Raw genomic sequence first — 20884 nt, 5'->3', positions numbered from 1 at the left:
CTCTCTTTAAGTCTGTTATTGGTGTATAGGAATGCATGTGATTTTTGCACATTGATTTTGTATCCTGAGACTTTGCTGAACTTGCTTATCAGTTTCAGGAGGTTTGGGGCTGAGACGATGGGGCCTTCTAGATATACAATCATGTCGTCTGCAAATAGAGACAATTTGACTTCCTCCTTTCCTATTTGAATGCCCTTTATTTCTTTTTCTTGCCTGATTGCTCTGGCAAAATGACAGCATTTTAAGTTACATTTATTTAATTAGAGGGCTCATGTCCTTCTACTTCATGTTTGTCCAAACACTTAAAGCTGTTGCTGTTCACACAAACAGGAAGAGTAATGTGTAGAGCCTGTTTACTGTTCTACAAAACACTGGCTTGAGAATCAAAGGCCTTTCAGACTTAGAACATGCCAAAGTGAGGCAATCTCAACTGAGTCGGGGGTAATAGTTCCTGGAGAATCCACAGTCCATATATAGCTCCCCTTAATTCTTGCTATATTTGCTAGCATTGTAGAGATTCAGAAAGATATTCCTTTACTTGTTTCTCCTTTTCTTTTAAATAATATTTGACCATTTAAATGGTGCATAGAAAATACACATTTAGCAAATACATAAAATTTAACAAATATGTAAAAGTAAATAGAAAACATCCATACCACACCTAATCAGAGAAACCCTATTAACAATTGAGGTATAGCCCTCTAGTGCTGTCTGTTGCTATGTACACATGTGTTTACCCAAAAAAGGGGTCATACTGCATGTTCTTTTGGAAACTAGCTTTTTATACTAAATGTATTAGAAGCATTTTTTTCTAAGTTATTAAATATTTGACTACTACATCTCTTTTAAGAGCTGCAAAATATTGTTTCATTGATATTCTAGAATTGACTTCATTTTTCTCTTGTTATTGGACATTCTTTTCATTTTTAATATATTTTAAATAGTACTATAATTAATAGTCCTATAGCTAAGACTATACACATTCACAGTTTGTTGCATTGTGTAGTATAACAGCTTGGGGTTCTTCTACAGGCAAGGCTTATGTGCAGTTCATTTGTTTGGGAAGTGATCCCAAGGAGCCACGGTCGGTAAATAGAGAACTTGAATTGGAAATGAAGGAAAACCAGTTCATAAGTATAGTACGGATCTGGCCATTGCTGCATGTGACAGGACCTTTAAAAGCTTTATGAAATGTGTCTCAGAACTGTCTTCTAGGAGAATACAAGGGGGAAGCATTTCTGTTCCTTTGATCTGTTCTCTGCTAGTCAAGAGTGGTCCCCCAGCATTATTTCCCACATGCTTCCAGATTGTGTGGGTATGATCCCAGTGCATCACTGAAGTCCTAGGATAAGAAGCCAGAGAGAGAGATGGCTGGGGGCTGCGGTGAGGCCCTATTACATTATATCTTCAGAAAGGTGATCAAAGTCTGCTTGGGCCTGGTTGCTGCGGTGGTGGCTTAAGCAGGTAAGGCAGAGAGGATTTGTAGTAGGCTACAAGAAGTGTCTGGTACACATATATTCCTGGAAACAGAGTTTGTAATTTTGTCTCAAAGAACATGTAGAATTGTATCTCTTAAAATACAAATACACATGGGAGTCATAAATTATCTTCAGGTTAATTCATTTGTGAGGTACATATTCTTCTAAGACCTGAGGATATGACAGAGGGTAAAACAGACACGATCGTACTGTCACAGAACTTTTTGCAGGGAAAGAGACGATAAACATGGGAACAAATACATAAGATCAGTGCTGACAGCAGTAGGTGCTGTGAAGCAAATGAAGTGAAGCAGCGCTGTTAGTAGTGACTTGAAAGGGACTGAGCCCTCGGTAAGAGCACCAGCGTTCTCATTATTTAGATGGCACACAGATGAATTCAGAATGAAGAGACTCTGAGTTGATGGAATAGAACTAAAGGAAAAAGATGTAGGAAGGAGGGGTGAGGGCCTCTTTACATTCACTGTCTGCTTTACATTTTTCCTAGAGGCAGTTGTACCCAAGAGAGATATTTTGGCTTTTGGAGTGTGGCCTTCCTTCAGTATATACTATATTGAATTTAATCACTCTTAGATTCTTAGAAAATATCATTAACATTCAAAATATATAGCAAATTATAATTGCTTCATCTTTGATGTTTTGGAATATACTTCAGGATCATAGAGTACCTTAAGGTTATTTTTAATCAATCTCAGGGTTAATACCATGCATCACAAATAGATGGAAATTTTCCATTAGATGGTGGCTGGGGGTTTATTGTATCAATGTAATTCTACTTCATATAAGAAGCTGCAGTGTTCGACCACTCCTTTGCTTTAGAGAGCTCAGAAAATACAGTTTCAAAGACATAAATTTATTCATTGGTCCTTTTAGTTACAATGCCCAAGATATTTTTGTGACCTAAATAGCAAATTAAGAAATCACCTCTTTACATTGCTAGGTGTTTCTTACATTTGTTACCAGTAGTACAATTTATCCACTTCAGTAGATAATAAGCCATGGGATTACAATAGCTCCAGATTAAAAGCACATTCTTCTTTTTCAGTGATATGTTAAACCACAGTATCAGAATTATATTAGATATTGAAAGATTAGAATATTCGGCTGGGCGTGGTGGCTCAAGCCTGTAATCCCAGCATGTTGGGAAGCCGAGGCAGGCGGATCACGAGGTCAAGAGACCGAGACCATCCTGGCCACCAAGACCTGCCCGAACCTATATTCTTAACTACTAATCCAAGAAGTTTATCTGTATGTCATCTAAAATCATTATGCACATTTGATTAGTACTGCTCTCATAGCAGGCTTGGCCTGTCCCATAGCAGGTGTGTGACCTTGAGCAAGTTACCCAACTTCTCCTACCCTCTGTATTCACTTGTGTAAAATAGATATAATATATTATTGCCTGACAAGTGTTTAGCACAGTGCCTGATGAAGTAATTACTCTGTAAATGGAAGCAACTGCAAGAATGCATTGTTGAACTGATTGTTGTCTTTATTATTCTTGATGAAAAGGACAGTATTTGAGGTTTAGAAATTATACAAATACTTTCATTCTGCACCTAAATTTGGGTTTGAAGGTATTAGAAGGGTAGACCAAAAAGTTGACAATTGTGATTATATCCCTAGCTTTCCATGACTAGCTGTATGATTTGGTCAAGCCATTTAACCCTTTTTTTTTATTGCATTTTAGGTTTTGGGGTACATGTGAAGAACATGCAAGATTGTTGCATAGGTACACACATGGCAGCATGATTTGCTGCCTTCTTCCTCCATCACCTATATCTGGCATTTCTCCCCATGCTATCTCTCCCCAACTCCCCACCCCACGCTGTCCCTCCCCTATTTCCCCCCAACAGACCCCAGTGTGTGATGCTCCCCTCCCTATGTCCATGTGTTCTCATTGTTCAACACCCGCCTATGAGTGAGAACATGCGGTGTTTGATTTTCTGCTCTTGTGTCAGTTTGCTGACAATGATGGTTTCCAGGTTCATCCATGTCCCTACAAAGGACACCAACTCATCGTTTTTGATGGCTGCATAATATTCCATGGTGTATATGTGCCACATTTTCCCTGTCCAGTCTATCATTGATGGGCATTTGGGTTGGTTTCAGGTGTTTGCTATTGTGAACAGTGCTGCAATGAACATTCGTGTGCACGTGTCCTTAGAGTAGAATGATTTATAATCCTTTGGATATATACCCAGTAATGGGATTGCTGGGTCAAATGGAATTTCTATTTCTAGGTCCTTGAGGAATTGCCACACTGTCTTCCACAATGGTTGAACTAATTTACACTCCCACCAACAGTGTAAAAGTGTTCTATTTCTCCACATCTTCTCCAGCATCTGTTGTCTCCAGATTTTTTAATGACTGCCATTCTAACGGGTGTGAGATGGTATCTTAATGTAGTTTTGATTTGCATTTCTCTAATGACCAGTGATGATGAGCATTTTTCCACGTTTGTTGGCCTCACATATGTCTTCTTTTGTAAAGTGTCTGTTCATATCCTTTGCCCACTTTTGAATGGGCTTGTTTGTTTTCTACTTGTAAATCTGTTTTAGTTCCTTGTAAATTCTGGATATCAGCCCTTTGTCAGATGGGTAGACTGTAAAAATTTTTTCCCATTCTGTTGGTTGCCGATTCATTCTAATGGCTGTTGCTTTTGCCATGCAGAAGCTGTGGCGTTTGATTAGGTCCCATTTGTCTGTTTTGGCTTATGTTGCCAATGCTTTTGGTGTTTTGGTCATGAAGTCCTTGCCTATGCCTATGTCCTGAATGGTTTTGCCTAGATTTTCTTCTAGGCTTTTTATGGTGTTAGGTCTTATGTTTAAGTCTTTAATCCATCTGGAGTTAATTTTAGTGTAAGGTGTCAGGAAGGGGTCCAGTTTCTGCTTTCTGCACATGGCTAGCCAGCTTTCCCAACACCATTTATTAAACAGGGAATCCTTTTCCCATTGCTTGTTTTTGTCAGGTTTGTCAAAGATTGGATGCTTGTAGATATGTTGTGTTGCTTCGAGGCCTCTGTTCTGTTTCATTGGTCTATATCTCTGTTTTGGTACCAGTACCATGCTGTTTTGATTACTGTAGCCTTGTAGTATAGTTTGAAGTCCAGTAGTGTGATGCCTCCTGCTTTGTTCTTTTTGCTTAGAATTGACTTGGCTATGTGGGCTCTCTTTTGGTTCCATATGGAGTTTAAGGTGTTTTTTTCCAGCTCTGTGAAGAAGGTCATTGGTAGCTTGATGGGGATAGCATTGAATCTGTAAATTACTTTGGGCAGTATGGCCATTTTCACGATTTTCCTGATTGTATATCCAGAAGACCCATCGTCTCAGCCCAAAATCTCCTGAAACTGATAAGCAACTTCAGCAAAGTCTCAGGATACAAAATCAATGTGCAAAAATCACAAGAATTCCTGTACACCAGTAACAGACTTAGAGCTAAATCAAAAACGAACTGCCATTCACAATTGCTACAAAGAGAATAAAATACCTAGGAATACAACTAACATGGAACATAAAGGACCTCTTCAAGGAGAACTACAAGCTACTGCTCAACAAAATAAGAGAGGACACAAACAGATGGAGAAACATTCCATGTTCATGGTTAGGAAACCATTTAACCCTTTTAGGGTGTGGTTTCTTCATCACACAAATTAGGAGATTTGATTTGATTTGATCTCAAGACATTCAGCTTGCAGGGTACCAGCTGTCTGAGTGGTTCTGATCATGGGATGTGGTTCATCTGAAGTCAGAGCATTTTAAATTTTGTTTTGTTTTAAGTGGCTTTTTGACACACAACATAAGCTAGGAGTTGATGTGGCTCCGGCTGTTCTCCTATTTTCATTATGAGTGACTGATGGTCACCAGGCGTCTTGTTAGCAAGCTGGGTCAATTAGTAATTGCATTTGAAGCTGTATATAATTAATTACATAATTATGAGCTATTGAAGTTTAGTCCTAGTAAAACTGCATCATAAAACCAAGGCAATTTCAAAAGATTTACTGACAAAGAAAAATATGGATAAACTTTTTATACATTTGACTCACATTTATTTTATGTTTAATATATATTTATCAAGCATGGAACCACTTATCACTGCCATCAATAAAAATTATATGTGCATATAATCCAGCCACATGGACCGTTGTTGAAATAACTTTTATATTGTTAACTAGATGACTTGTTATACCCCTTCCAGATAGGAGAATCTATAATTTTATGAGTTTTGGTCTTCTAATAAGGTAGAGATGGCCTTGGTAATGATTAAGTTGCATTCAATAAAGCAAAATAAAATTTAAAAAGCCTGTTACAAATATATATATATAAGTGTGGGTGTATGTGTTAGCATAATATACCAATGACTGATTTTTTTTTTTTTTTACTCCAGAATGTATTTTAGAAATTCTCTCATTTATATAGTTTCTTCTTTCTTTTGAATGACTGCAATAGAATAGTTGATTACAATTATTTAACCAATCTCCTTCTGATGGACATTTAGGCTTTTTTCTAACTTCTGTTACCCATGATAATGCTATAATGATTATCTTGCACATGGAGATTTTGTGCATATGTTAGCATATTTGTAGTTTAAATTTCTGGGTCAGAGTATATGTGCATTTGTAATTTTGAATTTGAAATAAACAAATTGTTTTCATGGAGGTTGGACCAATATGTGCTCCTGCCAACTGTGTAAGTGAGCCTGTTTTCTCCCCAACCACTTTTTCCTGATCTTTCTGTGTGACCAAACAATTTAAATAGTACACTGTTTCCTCTAGGAAAATGCTAATTAGAGGGGTGATCATAGTATGGTGCATATTTCATAGAGATTGAATATTACACTGAAGACCACTTTCTAAACTATATGCATTTGCTGAATTAAATGGCTGTACTGTTAAGCATCTTGGAACACACTTTATGTTGCTTCAGAGAGCAATTACACTGCCTTAGAAAAACCTACAATTTGAATATTATCAACAAATTAAAGCCTTCTGTGGATATTCATTCTCGTAATGAAACCTACTATACATATCATGCAAAAAGTTTGGCTATAACATTATTTATACTTTCTTTTCTTTTTTTATTTTTTTTGAGATGGAGTCTCGCACTGTCACCCAGGCCAGAGTGCAGTGGCATGATCTCGGCCCACTGCGACCTCTGCCTCCTGGATTCAAGTGATTATCCTTCCTCAGCCTCCTGAGTAGCGGAGACTACAGGTGTGCACCACATGCCCGGCTAATTTTTGTATTTTCAGTAGAGATGGATTTCACCATGTTGGCCAGGCTAGTCTCAAACTCCTGACCTCAAGTGATCTGCCTGCCTTGGCTTCCCAAAGTGCTGGGATTAACATGAACCACCACGCTTGACCTTTTTTTTTTAAACTCAGAAGGAAAAGGCCTTACGTCTAGATAATGTTTCTATTTTTCCTTGAGCCTTAAGGTTCAGGAGTTAAAGCTTCTTTGCTTCCTTTAAGAAAATGAGAAGTTTGTTACAGAGAGTTATGAATGATGTCTTTCTTTTCTATGTTTAGGACTTACCACATAGATTTGGGAAAGTCATAACATGTAGTCATAAACCACTGTTATTTGGGCTGCAGTGTGGCATGTATGAAAGTCAGTTTCTGAAGGAACTTATGTCTTTTTTATGCTAATATGATCTTTTCTAAAATTTACCGTTCTAATAGTTGAAGGTGTTTTGTGGAGTTTGCTTGGCTTTCATAAAGGATCACCAGATATTCAATAACTTTTTTTTTTGAAGTTTTTCTTCCTTAATTTGACTTTCAAATATGGTCCTTTATATAGCACTGTAATAATTCACTTACAAGGAAAAATGTTTCTATTATTGACTTTCTTGAAAAGCACTTGTAGTGTTGGATGTAGTATTTATATTGAGGATAGTGGTTCAATCCCACAGAATAACCTGTAATTAATGTAAAATTGCTTGGCATTATTCAAATAAAAATACAAATTAAAAAGTTATTAGATAATCACCTATTACATTTTCCTTGTTAGCACATATATTGCATTCTAGAGAAACTGTCTGCCTATAGGTAGAGACAGTTGTTGAATTTTAAATTGTTTTACCCGGTAAGGAAAGCAGTTGTATGTTACTGAAACAGTGGAAAAACAGGGCTTCAGCAAAATGAGGCTTTGATGTGGTATGGGTTACTCTGGGGCCACCCCTTCCCCACAAATCACTGAAGCTCATGATTGCTTGAACTAAGAAAACAAAACCATTTTTATTGAATCATAGCACCCGCTAGCATCCTAATAATTTATGTTTTTCTGTTTTGTTTTGTTTTTTTAAGATAGGGTCTCTCACTCTTTCACCCAGGATGGAATGCTGTGGGGTGATCACAGCTTACTGCAGACTCAACCTCCCGGGCTCAAGTAGCTGGCACTACAGGTGCATGCCACCACACCAGGCTAATTTTTGTATTTTTTTGTAGAGATGAGGTCTCGCCTTGTTGCCCAGGCATGTCTCAAACTCCTGAACTCAAGCGATCTTCCTGTCTTGGCCTCCCAAAGTGCTGGGATTAAAGGTGTGAGTTACCATGCCCAGCCAATAATTTGTGTTTTTAGAAATCAAAGCAACAATTTGTTTATGCTTATATAACAAACCATTAATCTGACAAGATCTGATATCTCATATTCTTCTGACCAAGGAGAAGAGACCTTTGAAAGATTCCATGGAAATTATGAAGAATGTGAAGAGTCATCATCTTTTTTCAAAATAATTGTTACTTTTGGTTTATGTGGAATATAGGGGTATGGATGCAGATTATAAACTATAGCTGAACCTCTTGTGCCCTCTTGTAGAAGTGGTCAAATAGCCGGTGTTTTTCCAGCCAGCTTTCTAAGAATATTGATGTGTGTGTTGCAGGTACTTCTTCCAGCAGCTGGTCTCTTACAGTTACAGGATGTGAAGAAGACCTGCTGTGAATTTTTGGAATCCCAGCTTCACCCTGTCAACTGCTTAGGAATCCGGGCTTTTGCTGATATGCATGCATGTACCGACCTTCTGAACAAGGCCAATACCTATGCAGGCAAGTGGAGTAGACCTCAGCTGAATTGGGGAGGAAACTGGAACTCTTGATTTTTGATATGATTCCACAGTGGTCTCTGGAAAGTCATGTCATATATCTGGATCTGGGCTTTATAAAAATACACTTAAAATCTTATAATGGTAACACTATATAATTGAAGCATACTCATAAAATTCTGAACTTAAAAAACAAGCAACTATACATTGGGATTGGGCCTGAATAATAGAATAGCTGGTTTTTTGTTTTTGTTTTTGTATTTTTTTTGAGGCAGAGTCTTGCTCTGTCACCCAGGCTGGAGTGTGGTGGTGCAGTCTTGGCTCATTGTAACTCTGCCTTTAGGGTTCAAGAAGAATAGCTGTGTGTATTTTTCTCTCAAATTGTTAAATGAATAGGCATATGAGAAAGTGTATGCATGTGAAATTAAGTTATTTTAGCACTGACTTTTACATTCTTTTTTTTTTGGCATCCATGAATACAATTTTGTGGCTTAAAAAATCTTCAAAGCAGTGAAATGTAGATACGTTTGGTGGAGTAGAAAAGTAGACCACCAATAGAAGCAGCCCACTCCTTGCACGCCAGTTCCATGGCCTACTGCTGGCATCTCCCTGTGGCGGAGGGAGGGCCTATTGCTATTATCAAGGAGCCCTCACTTTAGCTGCTTTCGGGCCCTTCAGGCCCCTCATCTCTGCAGTTGGGGAGGGAAGATTGTTATAGCTTTGGATGTACCTAAAGGTCACAAATGTAATCTGTATTTTATTTGAGTTTATAAGCATTAAAAAATATGTATTAAAAGTGATTATTAGGATATTTATTTTCTTTTTAAGTTTCTTTGTGCTTTTATTTAATTGTTAAATTCTTTTTTTTTATTTCAGTAGCTTTAGGAGTACAAGTGGTTTTTGGTTACATGGATGAATTGTATAGTCACGAAGTCTGGGATTTTAATGTACCCGTCACCTGAGTAGTAGACATTGTTCCCTAACCGGTAGTTTTTCATCCTTCACCGGTCTTCCCAACCTCCCCACTTCTGAGACTTCCATGTCCATTATACCACTCTGTCTGCCTTTGATACTGATAGCTTAGCTCCCACTTATAAGTGTGAACATATAGTATTTGGCTTTCCATTCCTGAGTTACTTCACTTAGAATAATGCCCTCGTTTTCCATCCAAGTTGCTGCAAAAGAAATTATTTCTTTTTATGGCAGAATAGTATTCTATCATAAAGACACACACACGCCCACACACACACACACACACACACACACACACATGTATATACGCATATGTATATATAAATATACATGTATGTATGCGTGCATATATATGTATATATGTATGTGTATATATATGTGTATATATATATAACATTTTCTTTATCCACTCATTGGCTGTTGGGCACTTAGGTTGATTCTATGTCTTTGTAATTGTGAATTGCACTGTGATAAACATACACATTCAGGTGTCTTTTTGATATAATGATTTCTTTTCCTTTGGGTAGATACTGGTAGAAGTTAAAATCCACCAACTGCCTGTAAGACTCTGCTTAGCATCTATGAGACTCAATAGGAATAGTTCCTATGGAAGCTTCTATGTTCACTGCTCCTTTAATAGGCTCTAGAACTGCAACCTCCCCCACCCTTCAAATGCAAGAGCCCTTTGTCTAAACTCTGTTTCGGTGTGCTTACTCTGAGGAGTAAGGAAGCTTTTGGTACATAGATCTAGGTAAGGGTATATACGTGTGCATACGTATGTGTGTCTCTGCAGAGAGCATTGGAGAGTAGTAGTCCTAGAATCCCTGTTTCATTTACCAAATAAATAATGGTTCAAAGTGGTTAGTTGAAAAAACAAAAATAAAGTTCTTCACTAAAGCACATTAGGTTCAATAAATTTAGACTTTATTGATTTCTGTGGGGTGGCCTGATGGCCTAACTGCCCTTTAGAAAATTATTTCGTGAAAAAATGTGATCTGAGTTCTAGGAAGCTGATTTACAGATGAGCTTTTAGAATACAACCCTTCTATAAGTTGGGGAATGCCTGTAATGTGTAACAATGTTCATGCAGCCTTTTTGAGTAGAATGAAGCATTTTATGAAAAACCAAAGACAAATATGAATTTATTAGTGTATTCCAATGCAACCAATTCTGTTCAATTAAGTAGAAAATATTACTTCTAAATTCAGACTTCATTAACTGCTAGATTTAATGCACCTGCTCTAAGTGACTTCTATTAGGAAAACCAAGAAGGCTTTTGTATTTTCAGGTATTTTTTGCTGCTGAAACAATCACTGTTCAACATTATATCTTATATGTTATTATATCTGGGCTGCCAGTTGTCTCTATAGTGCTTGGTAAATGTTACTGACAGCTAATGATAGGAGGAGGGTCAGTGCCTGGGGAGAGAATGAAGAAAGTTGGATTAATATCCAGACATAGTTCATATGATGTACTAGAACTCATAGTTTTGCTTGTATCAGAACCAACTCATTTACAGTGTTTTTAGGGGAGCATTAGATTTTTAAAATCTTTCTCTTATTTAAAATCTTAAATTTAGTGTACTACAAAATATAAAAACATTTCCACCAGACTTAGAACACCTCTATATCTTAGTTTGTAGAGTCCTCCTTTGTAATTATGCCAAGAATTTTTCATGAAAAATTAGTCACTTTCAGCAAAATTAAACAGAAACTTCGATTCTTCATTTTTAATGCACTATATTTTGCATCCGAATCTAGCTTTAAAGGATGTTCTGCTTTTATACCATGCTTCTGAATCTTGTATGTGCTTGAGTTTCTTAGGTTTTAGGTAAAATTTTAAAATATCTTTCATTATGAAAAATTACAAGCACATACAAGAATAGAATAATTCTTTTCATCCAACTTCAACAGTTGTCAACTCAGGGACAATTTGGTTTTAATTAAAATGCTCATTACTCTCTTTCCCTTTTTTTATATGCAAACATTTTATTGAAGTCTAATGTACATATAGAAAAGTGCACAAATCCACAATCATGTCTACAGCTTGAGGAATTTTATATATCCTTTTGCATTATCTTGAAGCAATTGTCATGCTTTACCTATGTATTTCATCCTTCTATTTTAAACAAATGCCATTACAAAGACCTTGCTTGCGTAATGAAGCAATTTCCATATCTTTGAAGTATTGATAACTAGTTGCAACAAACTTTCCAAAATAATCCTGAATAATACTACAAAACCGTTTGATATGGTTTGGCTGTGTCCCTACCAGATCTCATCTTGAATTCCCTTGTGTGGTGGGAAGGACCTGGTAGGAGGTAGTTGAATCATGGGGGCAGGTCTTTCTTATGCTGTTCTTGTGATAGTAAGTCTCGTAAGATCTGATGGTTTTAAAAATGGGTGTTTCCCTGCACAAGCTCTCTCTCTTTGCCTGCTGCCATCCATGTAAGATGTGACTTGTTCCTCCTTGCCTTCCACCATCACTGTGAGGCCTCCCCAGCCACGTGGAATTGTAAGTCCATTGAAACTCTTTCTTTTGTAAATTGTCTAGCTTTGGGTATGTCTTTATAAGCAGCATGAAAACAGACTAATACACAGTTGTTCTTCATAGTGAAACTATCTGATTGTTGTGGATGTTTTAAGCAAATAGGAGGTGGGGAGATAAGGAATCCATGTAGTAAGATGTCTACAGCTCCTTTTCTACCATAAATAAATAATTGTTTTTTAGGTGATTTGTCTTTAAGCACTGTATTTGTCCAGAAAATTTACCCAAACCTTCAAATTACTTTCAGGTCAAATCATATAGCATGTGAAAAACTCCAAGAAGATGATGGGACACAGTGGCAGTAAAGTTAATATTTTTCTTTTTCTTTTCCCTATCATAGGCAGTACGGCCTGTGGCAGGCATTTCTAGGTAGGAAAGAAAAGGAGGAAGAGAAGAAATAAATAGCAATAGAAGACTCAATACATACATACATATATACATGGAAAGCAGAAGGGAGGAGAAAGAGAGGCTGAGGAAGAAAAGGATGGGTAAGGAGAGAAAGCCTGCAGGACCTCAGGGTACTGTCTGGTCCATGGTGTGACTGCATATAAGAGCACTGTCTATCCCTTGAAAACTCACCGGAGATTCTGGACTTAAGAACTGCTTTATTTCTTTCTCTTGCCCTTTGGAAACAAGCTTTCTAGAATTCATTATAATTAAATTGTGCAGGTATAATGAGAGAATTACAGTGTTCCATGGCTATCTGTTCTGTGAACTCATGCTTATTTTTAATAACATCAACATCTTTAGGGAAAGTAAAAATGAATAACCAAATGGGTAGGTTAGAAAATGAGAGTAGGGGAGGACGTAGAATCCACGCTGCACACCCTGAGATGATCTTGTGGCTTTAGCAGCATGGTGCTGGCAGTTACAGCCTGTCACACTGAGCGCACTTCTTCTCCAAGGCACATAGTGACAGCTTAGTTTGAGCAGACCACCCAGGTTAAATGGCCTGCCTGCTGAGGCATGGTGTTCTGGACTATGGTCATCCTTTGTTACATTCTTGAAGGATTTTTTTTTTTTTAGCTTAAAAAGCTGTATGAAATTATTTTTTGTATCATATCTTAAAATGAAATTTTTCTCAGTTAACCCCAAGTATATTGACTTATTCAGAGAGTGCTAGTTTGTGGACTCTTCTCATGTTTTTTGGGTGGTATCTATATTTTAACCATTTCTCAAGCCATTAGCACCTTTTTTTTTTAGCATTTTTTGGCAGGCCAAAAATATAGAGGAGAAAAGAATTGAACTCATCAGTTTAGATGCGTGTTAATAGTTCTAGCAAAAGACTCTGGAAATTGGATTTTAATTATAACTTGAAATATGAATTTTATTCAATAGTCTTTGTTGATAGCCAAGCACATTTAAGGGAAAAAATGTTTCAGATTTTTAGTCATTCCTATACCTCACCACTTCCTATACTGAAAATTTGAGAAACTGCTGAATTCTAGTTCTAATTGATCTTTGGGGAAGTTTGTGGTATCATTTCCTTTTTCTTTTTTAAAATAGAGATGGGCTCTTGCTGTGTTGCCCAGGCTGTTCTCAAACTCCTGGCCTTAAAGCAGTCCTCTTGCCTTGGCCTCCCAGAGTCAGGATTACAGACGTGAGCTACCACACCCAGCCTAACAGTATCATTTTTAAGCTAGGACTTAGCTGAAATTCTGGGCGTGGTAAGCACTCAGCATTCCTCAGTAACAGGACTACCTGTGGAGAAGTCCTCCAGAGGCAGGCATGGTGGCCCACACCTGTAATCCCAGCACTTTGGGAGGCTTGAGATGGGCAAATTGCTTGAGGCTAGGAGTTCAAGACCAGCCTAGCCAACATGGTGAAACCCTGTCTCTACTAAAAATACAAAAAATAAATAAATTAGCCAGGCATGGTTGTGTATGCATGTAGTCCTAGCCACTCAAGAGGCTGAGGCATGAGAATTGCTTAAACCCAGGAGGCGGGGGTTGCAGTGAGCTGAGATTGCACCACTGCACTCCAGCCTAGGTGATGGAGTGACTCCATCTCAAAAAAAAAAAAAAGTCCTTCAGTCACTGATGTGCTTTCATTTTATTTTCCATTCTCTTGCTACTTTATCCTGGCTGTTGAGGCACCCCTCACTGTCCTGTCCAGTAGACACATAAAATGATCAAACTTTTTTATATGCCCAACTATTTTCATGTGTGCCTCCTCTGTCTTTGTTATACATGAAACTTTGCCTTTCTCCCAAAGCTGTATGTCATGGGCAGACTTCTCAAAGGGATTGCTCCCCACAGCTCACTGGGAACCTGGGTAGAAGGGTACCACTTCCAGACCATTGCTCTCTTGCTGCCACCAGTCTCACTTCTTTACTGGCTGACTGGCAGGCTACTGCATTCTCTATGCAGCTCATTTTTTTCATTTGACCTCTAGGCATACTTCTCTCTTTTACACTGAGATTATCTTTCCCTGTGTATTTTGTTTCTCCTGCCATCAACACCTTCAGAATCTATACTGTTGGCTCACGTGAGACTCCTCCTTCATAGTTCCTTGTGACCATGATCTTCCTTCCACAAACCCATTCATCACCTTAGACTACAGCTCCAGGATCAATTGGACCTTTCTGGTATTTAGAACTCTGAGGCTTCCATCTTTGTGCGCACTATATGTGTGCTTTCTCATTCTCTTGTATTTCTTCATAAATTTGTACTCTCTGGTCTTTATTCTTCTAGCTAACTCAGCTGTTCAGCCTAGATCCAGTAGTCAGTCATTTCAAAGCTACCCTCTTTGTATGCCTGGCATTGTCCACACTGTTGTGAGTGATAGATAACAGGCTCAATACAATTTAACCCCTGTTTATAATCTAACTTTATAGTCCAGTAACAATAAACTTACACCCTGATTGTATTCGGAATATGCCTTATTCTCTGTAAAACCAGTTTTTGTAACATTTTCTTCTACAAAAAATTTGCTTCAGTCATTTGCCCACCTTTCTATAATTTAGGCTAGGAATCACTGCTTGGAATAAACATCAGAATAAGCTCATGATTTGAATGCTGCCCTCTTGAAAGAAATTTGTGTTGAATGAGTGATTTTAATAACGGTATAACTAGCCTTAGCAATGGGATATGCATAGCAAAGAATAGATGCTGATTATTCAAGGCTCTCCTGCAATGCTAATTTACTGATACAGAAGATTCTTCCTGTGGAGAACTGTGAAAGCACTTGATACGCCGCACTTTTTAGCTAAAGTCATGCCAACTCAAATGACACTTCTTAAAAGAGTTAATCATTTGTATATTCATGCATTCATTATGGTCCTCGTTATTCCTTAGTAAATTACATGCAGTCGCTGCTGTGCTTTGTTGACAGTTTTTTTTTTAGCTCATATGAGTTAACTGTATTCAGGTTCATGAAAACTTGCCTTATGTTAATAGAACTGATGGAGACGTATATGATTTTTATTTCCTAAAGATTAATAGTGTTGAAAGTCAAAGAATCATGGAGTATTAATGTTGTAGGAAATCTTAGCAGTTATCTAGTCTAACACTTTAATTTTATTAATTAAGAAAATGAAGACCAGAGATATTTCTATTTTCCCAAAACACTTTTATCTGTTAGGGATGAGCTGCTTGTGGATCTAGGATACTATTGTTATTCATACTCTTTTTTTTTTTTTTTTTGAGACGGAGTTTTGCTCTTGTTACCCAGGCTGGAGTGCAATGGCGCGATCTCGGCTCACCACAACCTCCGCCTCCTTGGTTCAAGCAATTCTCCTGCCTCAGCCTCCCAAGTAGCTGGGACTACAGGCACGCGCCACCATGCCCAGCTAATTTTTGTATTTTTAGTAGAGACGGGGTTTCACCAGGATGGTCTCGATCTCTTGACCTCGTGATCCACCCGCCTCGGCCTCCCAAAGTGCTGGGATTACAGGCTTGAGCCACCGCGCCCGGCCTTTGTTATTCATACTCTTACCCTCACTTCTCAAATGGGACTCTGCATTGAGTATAGAGGAATTATGGAGACCCATCATGGCATTTAATTTTGTTCAAAAAGGTGCTTAGTGTTTAGAAAGCAAAGACAAAGAGCACTTTGTATCTTATTACAGGATACAAAACAGAACAAGTAACACTTGGGACTTATATTGTTGATTTTATTACCCTTATTTGGGGTGAGAATCCTAGCCTGATGATCTCTCTTGACCTGGTATGGCAAATTCTAGGGACTGTCTTTCATTTCATGATTAGCTTATTTTATTTGCTCGAGGGAAACAAACAGAAAAGTTCAGTTACTCTTGAGAGTGAGGGAGAATCCTTACATATATATGGAAAGATGCATATGTATATTGTACATTATATGTGTATAGTTTATGTGTTTAATGTATATAGTATGTTGATTCTTTACTACTGGGAATTGTGCACTATTGCAGTTATGGTATTTGTTCAGAGAGAAGAAACTGATAATTAAATGTTAATATAACTATGTTGGGCTTTATTCAGTGGCCAGTGGTGACCTACTGAAGGCAAATCACTGTCACAGGCTATGATCCATAAACAAAATGACCTGTAACTATATGGGTAAAAGGTTTGGAGGCAATAATTGAGGTTGGTAATAGGGTTGGAACTAGGATAATTAAGATAGTTGAATGAAGCAAGATCATAGATACGGGAACTAACTCTGAGTATAAGTAGAGGAAACAGATTAAACTCTGATATGACTTGGCCTTTTAGCATTACATTTTAGGTAAATTCTTTGTAGGTACATTTTAGTGTGTGCATATTTATTGCCAGTGTGCAGTAGCTGCTGATTTTTACTATACCTTACTGAGATACGGTAGGCTGAAAAAGAATTCATTCACTGAAAAGGAAGAATTTCACTTTGGCTGTGTTGTGTTAGGCTTATATTAACCAAAGTAATGCAAAGATATTAGGGTTTTAGTTGATGGTATATTCAATGGAAATCAATTAGTAATTGTGTCCAGAAAGGGGTAAGGTGATTAACCCATTCTGTTCTGTCCAGATCCAACCATAGCTATGAAATTGAGTTTATTTTTAGGTTCAGTGTTTTTAGAGAGATTGATGCAGTAGAGCCCTGAATTTATAGCCAGGGTGATGCTGAAGACTCCAAATCATGTTGTGCAAGGAATGGTTGAAGGACTTAGGACTATACAGACCATAGAAGGATAATTTGGGAAAATATAATACTCTTTGTAAGATTTTGAGGAATTTCATAAGAGACAGATTAATCTTGTTCTGTTTATTGTGGTAGGGAGAATTATCAGTGTCACAAAATAAGAGTGAAAAAGATTTTAGAGTAATGCATAGAAGAACTTCTAATAGTGTTTGTATTAGTCCGTTTCCATGCTGCCAATAAAGACATACCCAAGACTGGGCAATTTACGAAAGAAAGAGCTTTACTGAACTTACAGTTCCACGTGGCTGGGGAAGCCTCATAATCATGGTAGAAGGCAAGGAAGAGAAAGTCGCATCTTATGTGGATGGCAACAGGCAAAGTGAGCTTGTGCATTGAAGCTCTTGTTTTTAAAACCATCAGATCTCGTGAGAGCCGTTCACTATCATGAGAACAGCGTGGGAAAGACCCATCCTCATAATTCATGCATCTTCCACTGGGTCTCTCTCACAACACATGGGAGTTATGGGAGCTACAAGATGAGATTTGGGTGAAGACACAGAACCAAATCATATCATTCCACCTCTGGCACCTCCCAAATCTCATATGTTCACATTTCAAAACCAATTATGCCTTCCCAACAGTCCCCCAAAGTCTTAACTCATTTCAGCATTAACTCAAAAGTCTACATTCCAAAGTCTCATCCGAGACAAGTCAAGTCCCTTTCGCCTATGAGTCTATAAAATCAAAAGCAAGTTAGTTACTTCCTAGGTACAATGGGGATACAAGCTTGGGTAAATACAATCATTCCAAATGGGAGAAATTGGCCAAAACAAAGGGGCTAGAGGCCCCATGCAAGTCTGAAATCCAGTGGGGCAGCCAAACCTTAAAGTTCCACGGTGATCTCCTTTGACTCCATGTCTCAAATCCAGGTCACACTGATGCAAGAGTTAGATTCCCATAGTCTTGGGAAGCTCCGCCCCTGTGGCTTTACACAGTACAGCCTCCCTTTTGGCTACATTCATGGGCTGGCATTGAGTGTCTGTGACTTTTCCAGGTATATAGTGCAAGTTGTCAGTGGATCTACTGTGCTGGGGTCTGGAGGATGGTGGCCGTTTTCTCACAGCTCTCCTAGGCAGTGCCCCAGTAGGGAATTTATGTAGGAGCTCTGACCCCACATTTCCCTTCTACACTGCCATAGCAGAGGTTCTCCATGAGGACCCTGCCCCTGCAGCAAACTTCTGCCTGGGCACCCAGACATTTTCATACATCTTCTGAAATCCAGGTGGAGGTTCCCAAACCTCAATTCTTGACTTCTGTGTACTGGCAGGCTCAACACCATGTGGAAATGGCCAAGGCTTGAGGCTTGCACCCTCAGAAGCCATGGCCCGAGCTTTTTCTTGGCCTCTTTCAGCCACAGCTGGAGTGGCTGGGATGCAGGCACCAAGTCCCTAGGCTGCACACAGCATGGGGATCCTGGGCCTGGCCCACAAAACCACTTTTTCTTAGTAGGCCTCTGGGCCTGTGATGGAAGGGGCTGCTGCAAAGATCTCTGACATGCCCTGGAGACATTTTCCCCAGTGTCTTGGTGATTAACATTCTGCTCCTTGTTACTTATCCAAATTTCTGCAGCCAGCTTAAATTTCTCCTCAGAAAATGGGATTTCCTTTTCTATGGCATTGTCAGGCTGCAAATTTTTCAAACTTTAATGCTCTGTTTCCCTTTTGAAACTGAATGCTTTTAACAGCACCCAAGTCACTTCTTGAATGCTTTGCTGCTTAGAAATTTCTTTCACCAGATACCCTAAGTCATCTTTCTCAAGCTCAAAGTTCCACAAATCTCTAGGGCAGGGGCAAAATGCTGCAAGTGTCTTTGCTACAACATAGCAAGAGTCACCTTTGCTCCAGTTCCTCATCTCCATATGACACCACTTCAGCCTGGATTTCATTGTCCATATCATTATCAGCATTTTTATCAAAGCCGTTTAACAAGTCTCTAGGGAGTTCCAAACTTTCCCACGTTTTTCTGTCGTCTTCTGAGCCTTCTAAATTGGTCCAACCTCTGCCTGTTACCCAGTTCCAAAGTGGCTTTCACGTTTCTGGGTATCTTTTCAGCAGCACCCCACTCTACTGCTACCAATGAATTTATTAGTTCATTTTCATGCTGCTGAAAAAGACATACCCAAGACTGGGTAATTTAGAAAAGAAAGAGGTTTATTGGACTTATAGTTCCACATGGCTGGGGAGGCCTCACAATCATGGTGGAAGACAAGGAAAAGCAAGTCACATCTTACATGGATGGCAGCAGGCAAAGAGAGCTTGTGCAAGGAAACTCCCATTTTTAAAACCATCAGATCTTGTGAGATTCATTCATTATCATGAGAACAGCATGGGAAAGACCAGCCCATAATTCAGTCATCTTCCACTGGGCCCCTCCCACAACACATGGGAATTATGGGAGCTACAAGATGAGATTTGGCTGGGGACACAGAGCCAAACCTTATCAGTGTTCAAAGATGATATGCTGTCTTGCCATTTCTGGATGTGTGCAGAATGTAGCCAGATAACCATTTATTGTGAAAATTTTTGAGGTTACGCATAAATATTATAAAAGCTGTCTCAGGTGACCTTTCAGATCCTTTATACCATTAAATCTTATGATTTTTATGGCATTACTGAAAAAGAATTAACAGGGTTTATGAAAATTCACATTAGGGATTAAAAAAGAGTGGGATGATGAGGGAAGGGGTAGTTATTTAATGGATATAGAATTTCATATTTGCAAGATGAAAATGTTAGATCTTTTTCATAACAGTGTGAATATTTTTTTTTGAGACGGAGTTTCACTCTTGTTGCCCAGGCTGGAGTGCAGTGGTGCAATCTTGGCTCACTGCAACCTCCGCCTCTCAGGTTCAAGTGATCCTCCTGCCTCAGCCTCCCGAGTAGCTGGAATTACAGGCATGCACCACCACACCTGGCTAATTTGTTGTATTTTTAGTAGAGATGGGGTTTCATCATGTTGGCCAGGCTGATCTCAAACTCCCAAACTCAGGTGATCCACCCACCTCAGCCTCCCAAAGTGCTAAGATTACAGGTGTGAGCCAGTGTAAATATACTTAACACTATTAAACTGTATGCTTAAAAATGGTTAAGGTGGTAAATTTTATTGGTTTTACCATGTAATAAAAGAGAGGGAGGGAGGCAAGAATGACTGTGGCTAAGACTTCATTCAGCTTTGGAATCAGAGTAGAGCCATTAAGACACAAAGGGAACATGGGAGGTCCAGCAGGTGTCTGGAGGAAGGCACTGAAACTGTTTGAAATATAGGTATAGCTTCATCTTGTTTGCTTGAGGAAGAGCCAGAAGTGACATGCAGTATCAATTTAAATGTTCTCAGATTGGAAAAGATGTTTAACAGTAGCCACCATCAACTAGGCCAGAGGAAGAACTTGATTTATTTTGAGAAGAATATCAACAGACATAGTCAGAGAATCTTTATCAAGTATCAGGCCAAAGAGTGAAGCAAAGCATCAGTGGAAAAATGCACAATTATGAAAAGTCAGACCATAGAGCTCAAAACAGGCTAAGGTAAGTGGCCCAAGATACTAATTAATGTGAGGGTTTTTAGAGAACTGCTAGTGTGTGATACTGTTTTCGTGGTGTGTGGATGGCTCTGACTTGTTCAAAAGAGCCATGATGATTAGATCATATTCATGTGGAGACTAACAGAAATTCAAACATT

The 20884-nt window shown here is 38.6% G+C and overlaps 1 protein-coding gene across 5 annotated transcripts in view; it reads left to right on the top strand.

Moving 5' to 3' along the window:
• The window catches only part of KLHL2 (kelch like family member 2), a 117303-nt gene that overhangs the window by 52946 nt on the left and 43473 nt on the right, over window positions 1-20884 (top strand). For all 5 annotated transcript variants that reach the window (XR_001824317.1, XM_017525960.2, XM_037737573.1 and 2 more), the window contains one exon: window positions 8375-8537. Coding sequence is in view for 4 of the 5 variants with exons in the window: in XM_017525960.2 (XP_017381449.1) it covers window positions 8375-8537 (163 nt within the window). In the remaining variant the exon portion in view is untranslated. The remainder of the gene's footprint in view (window positions 1-8374; window positions 8538-20884) is intronic.

The sequence above is a fragment of the Cebus imitator genome, unplaced genomic scaffold, assembly GCF_001604975.1.
Source record: "Cebus imitator isolate Cc_AM_T3 unplaced genomic scaffold, Cebus_imitator-1.0 Scaffold40, whole genome shotgun sequence".
In the NCBI taxonomy this organism is placed as follows: Eukaryota; Metazoa; Chordata; class Mammalia; order Primates; family Cebidae; genus Cebus; species Cebus imitator.
This window is presented reverse-complemented; position numbering and strand designations above follow the sequence as displayed.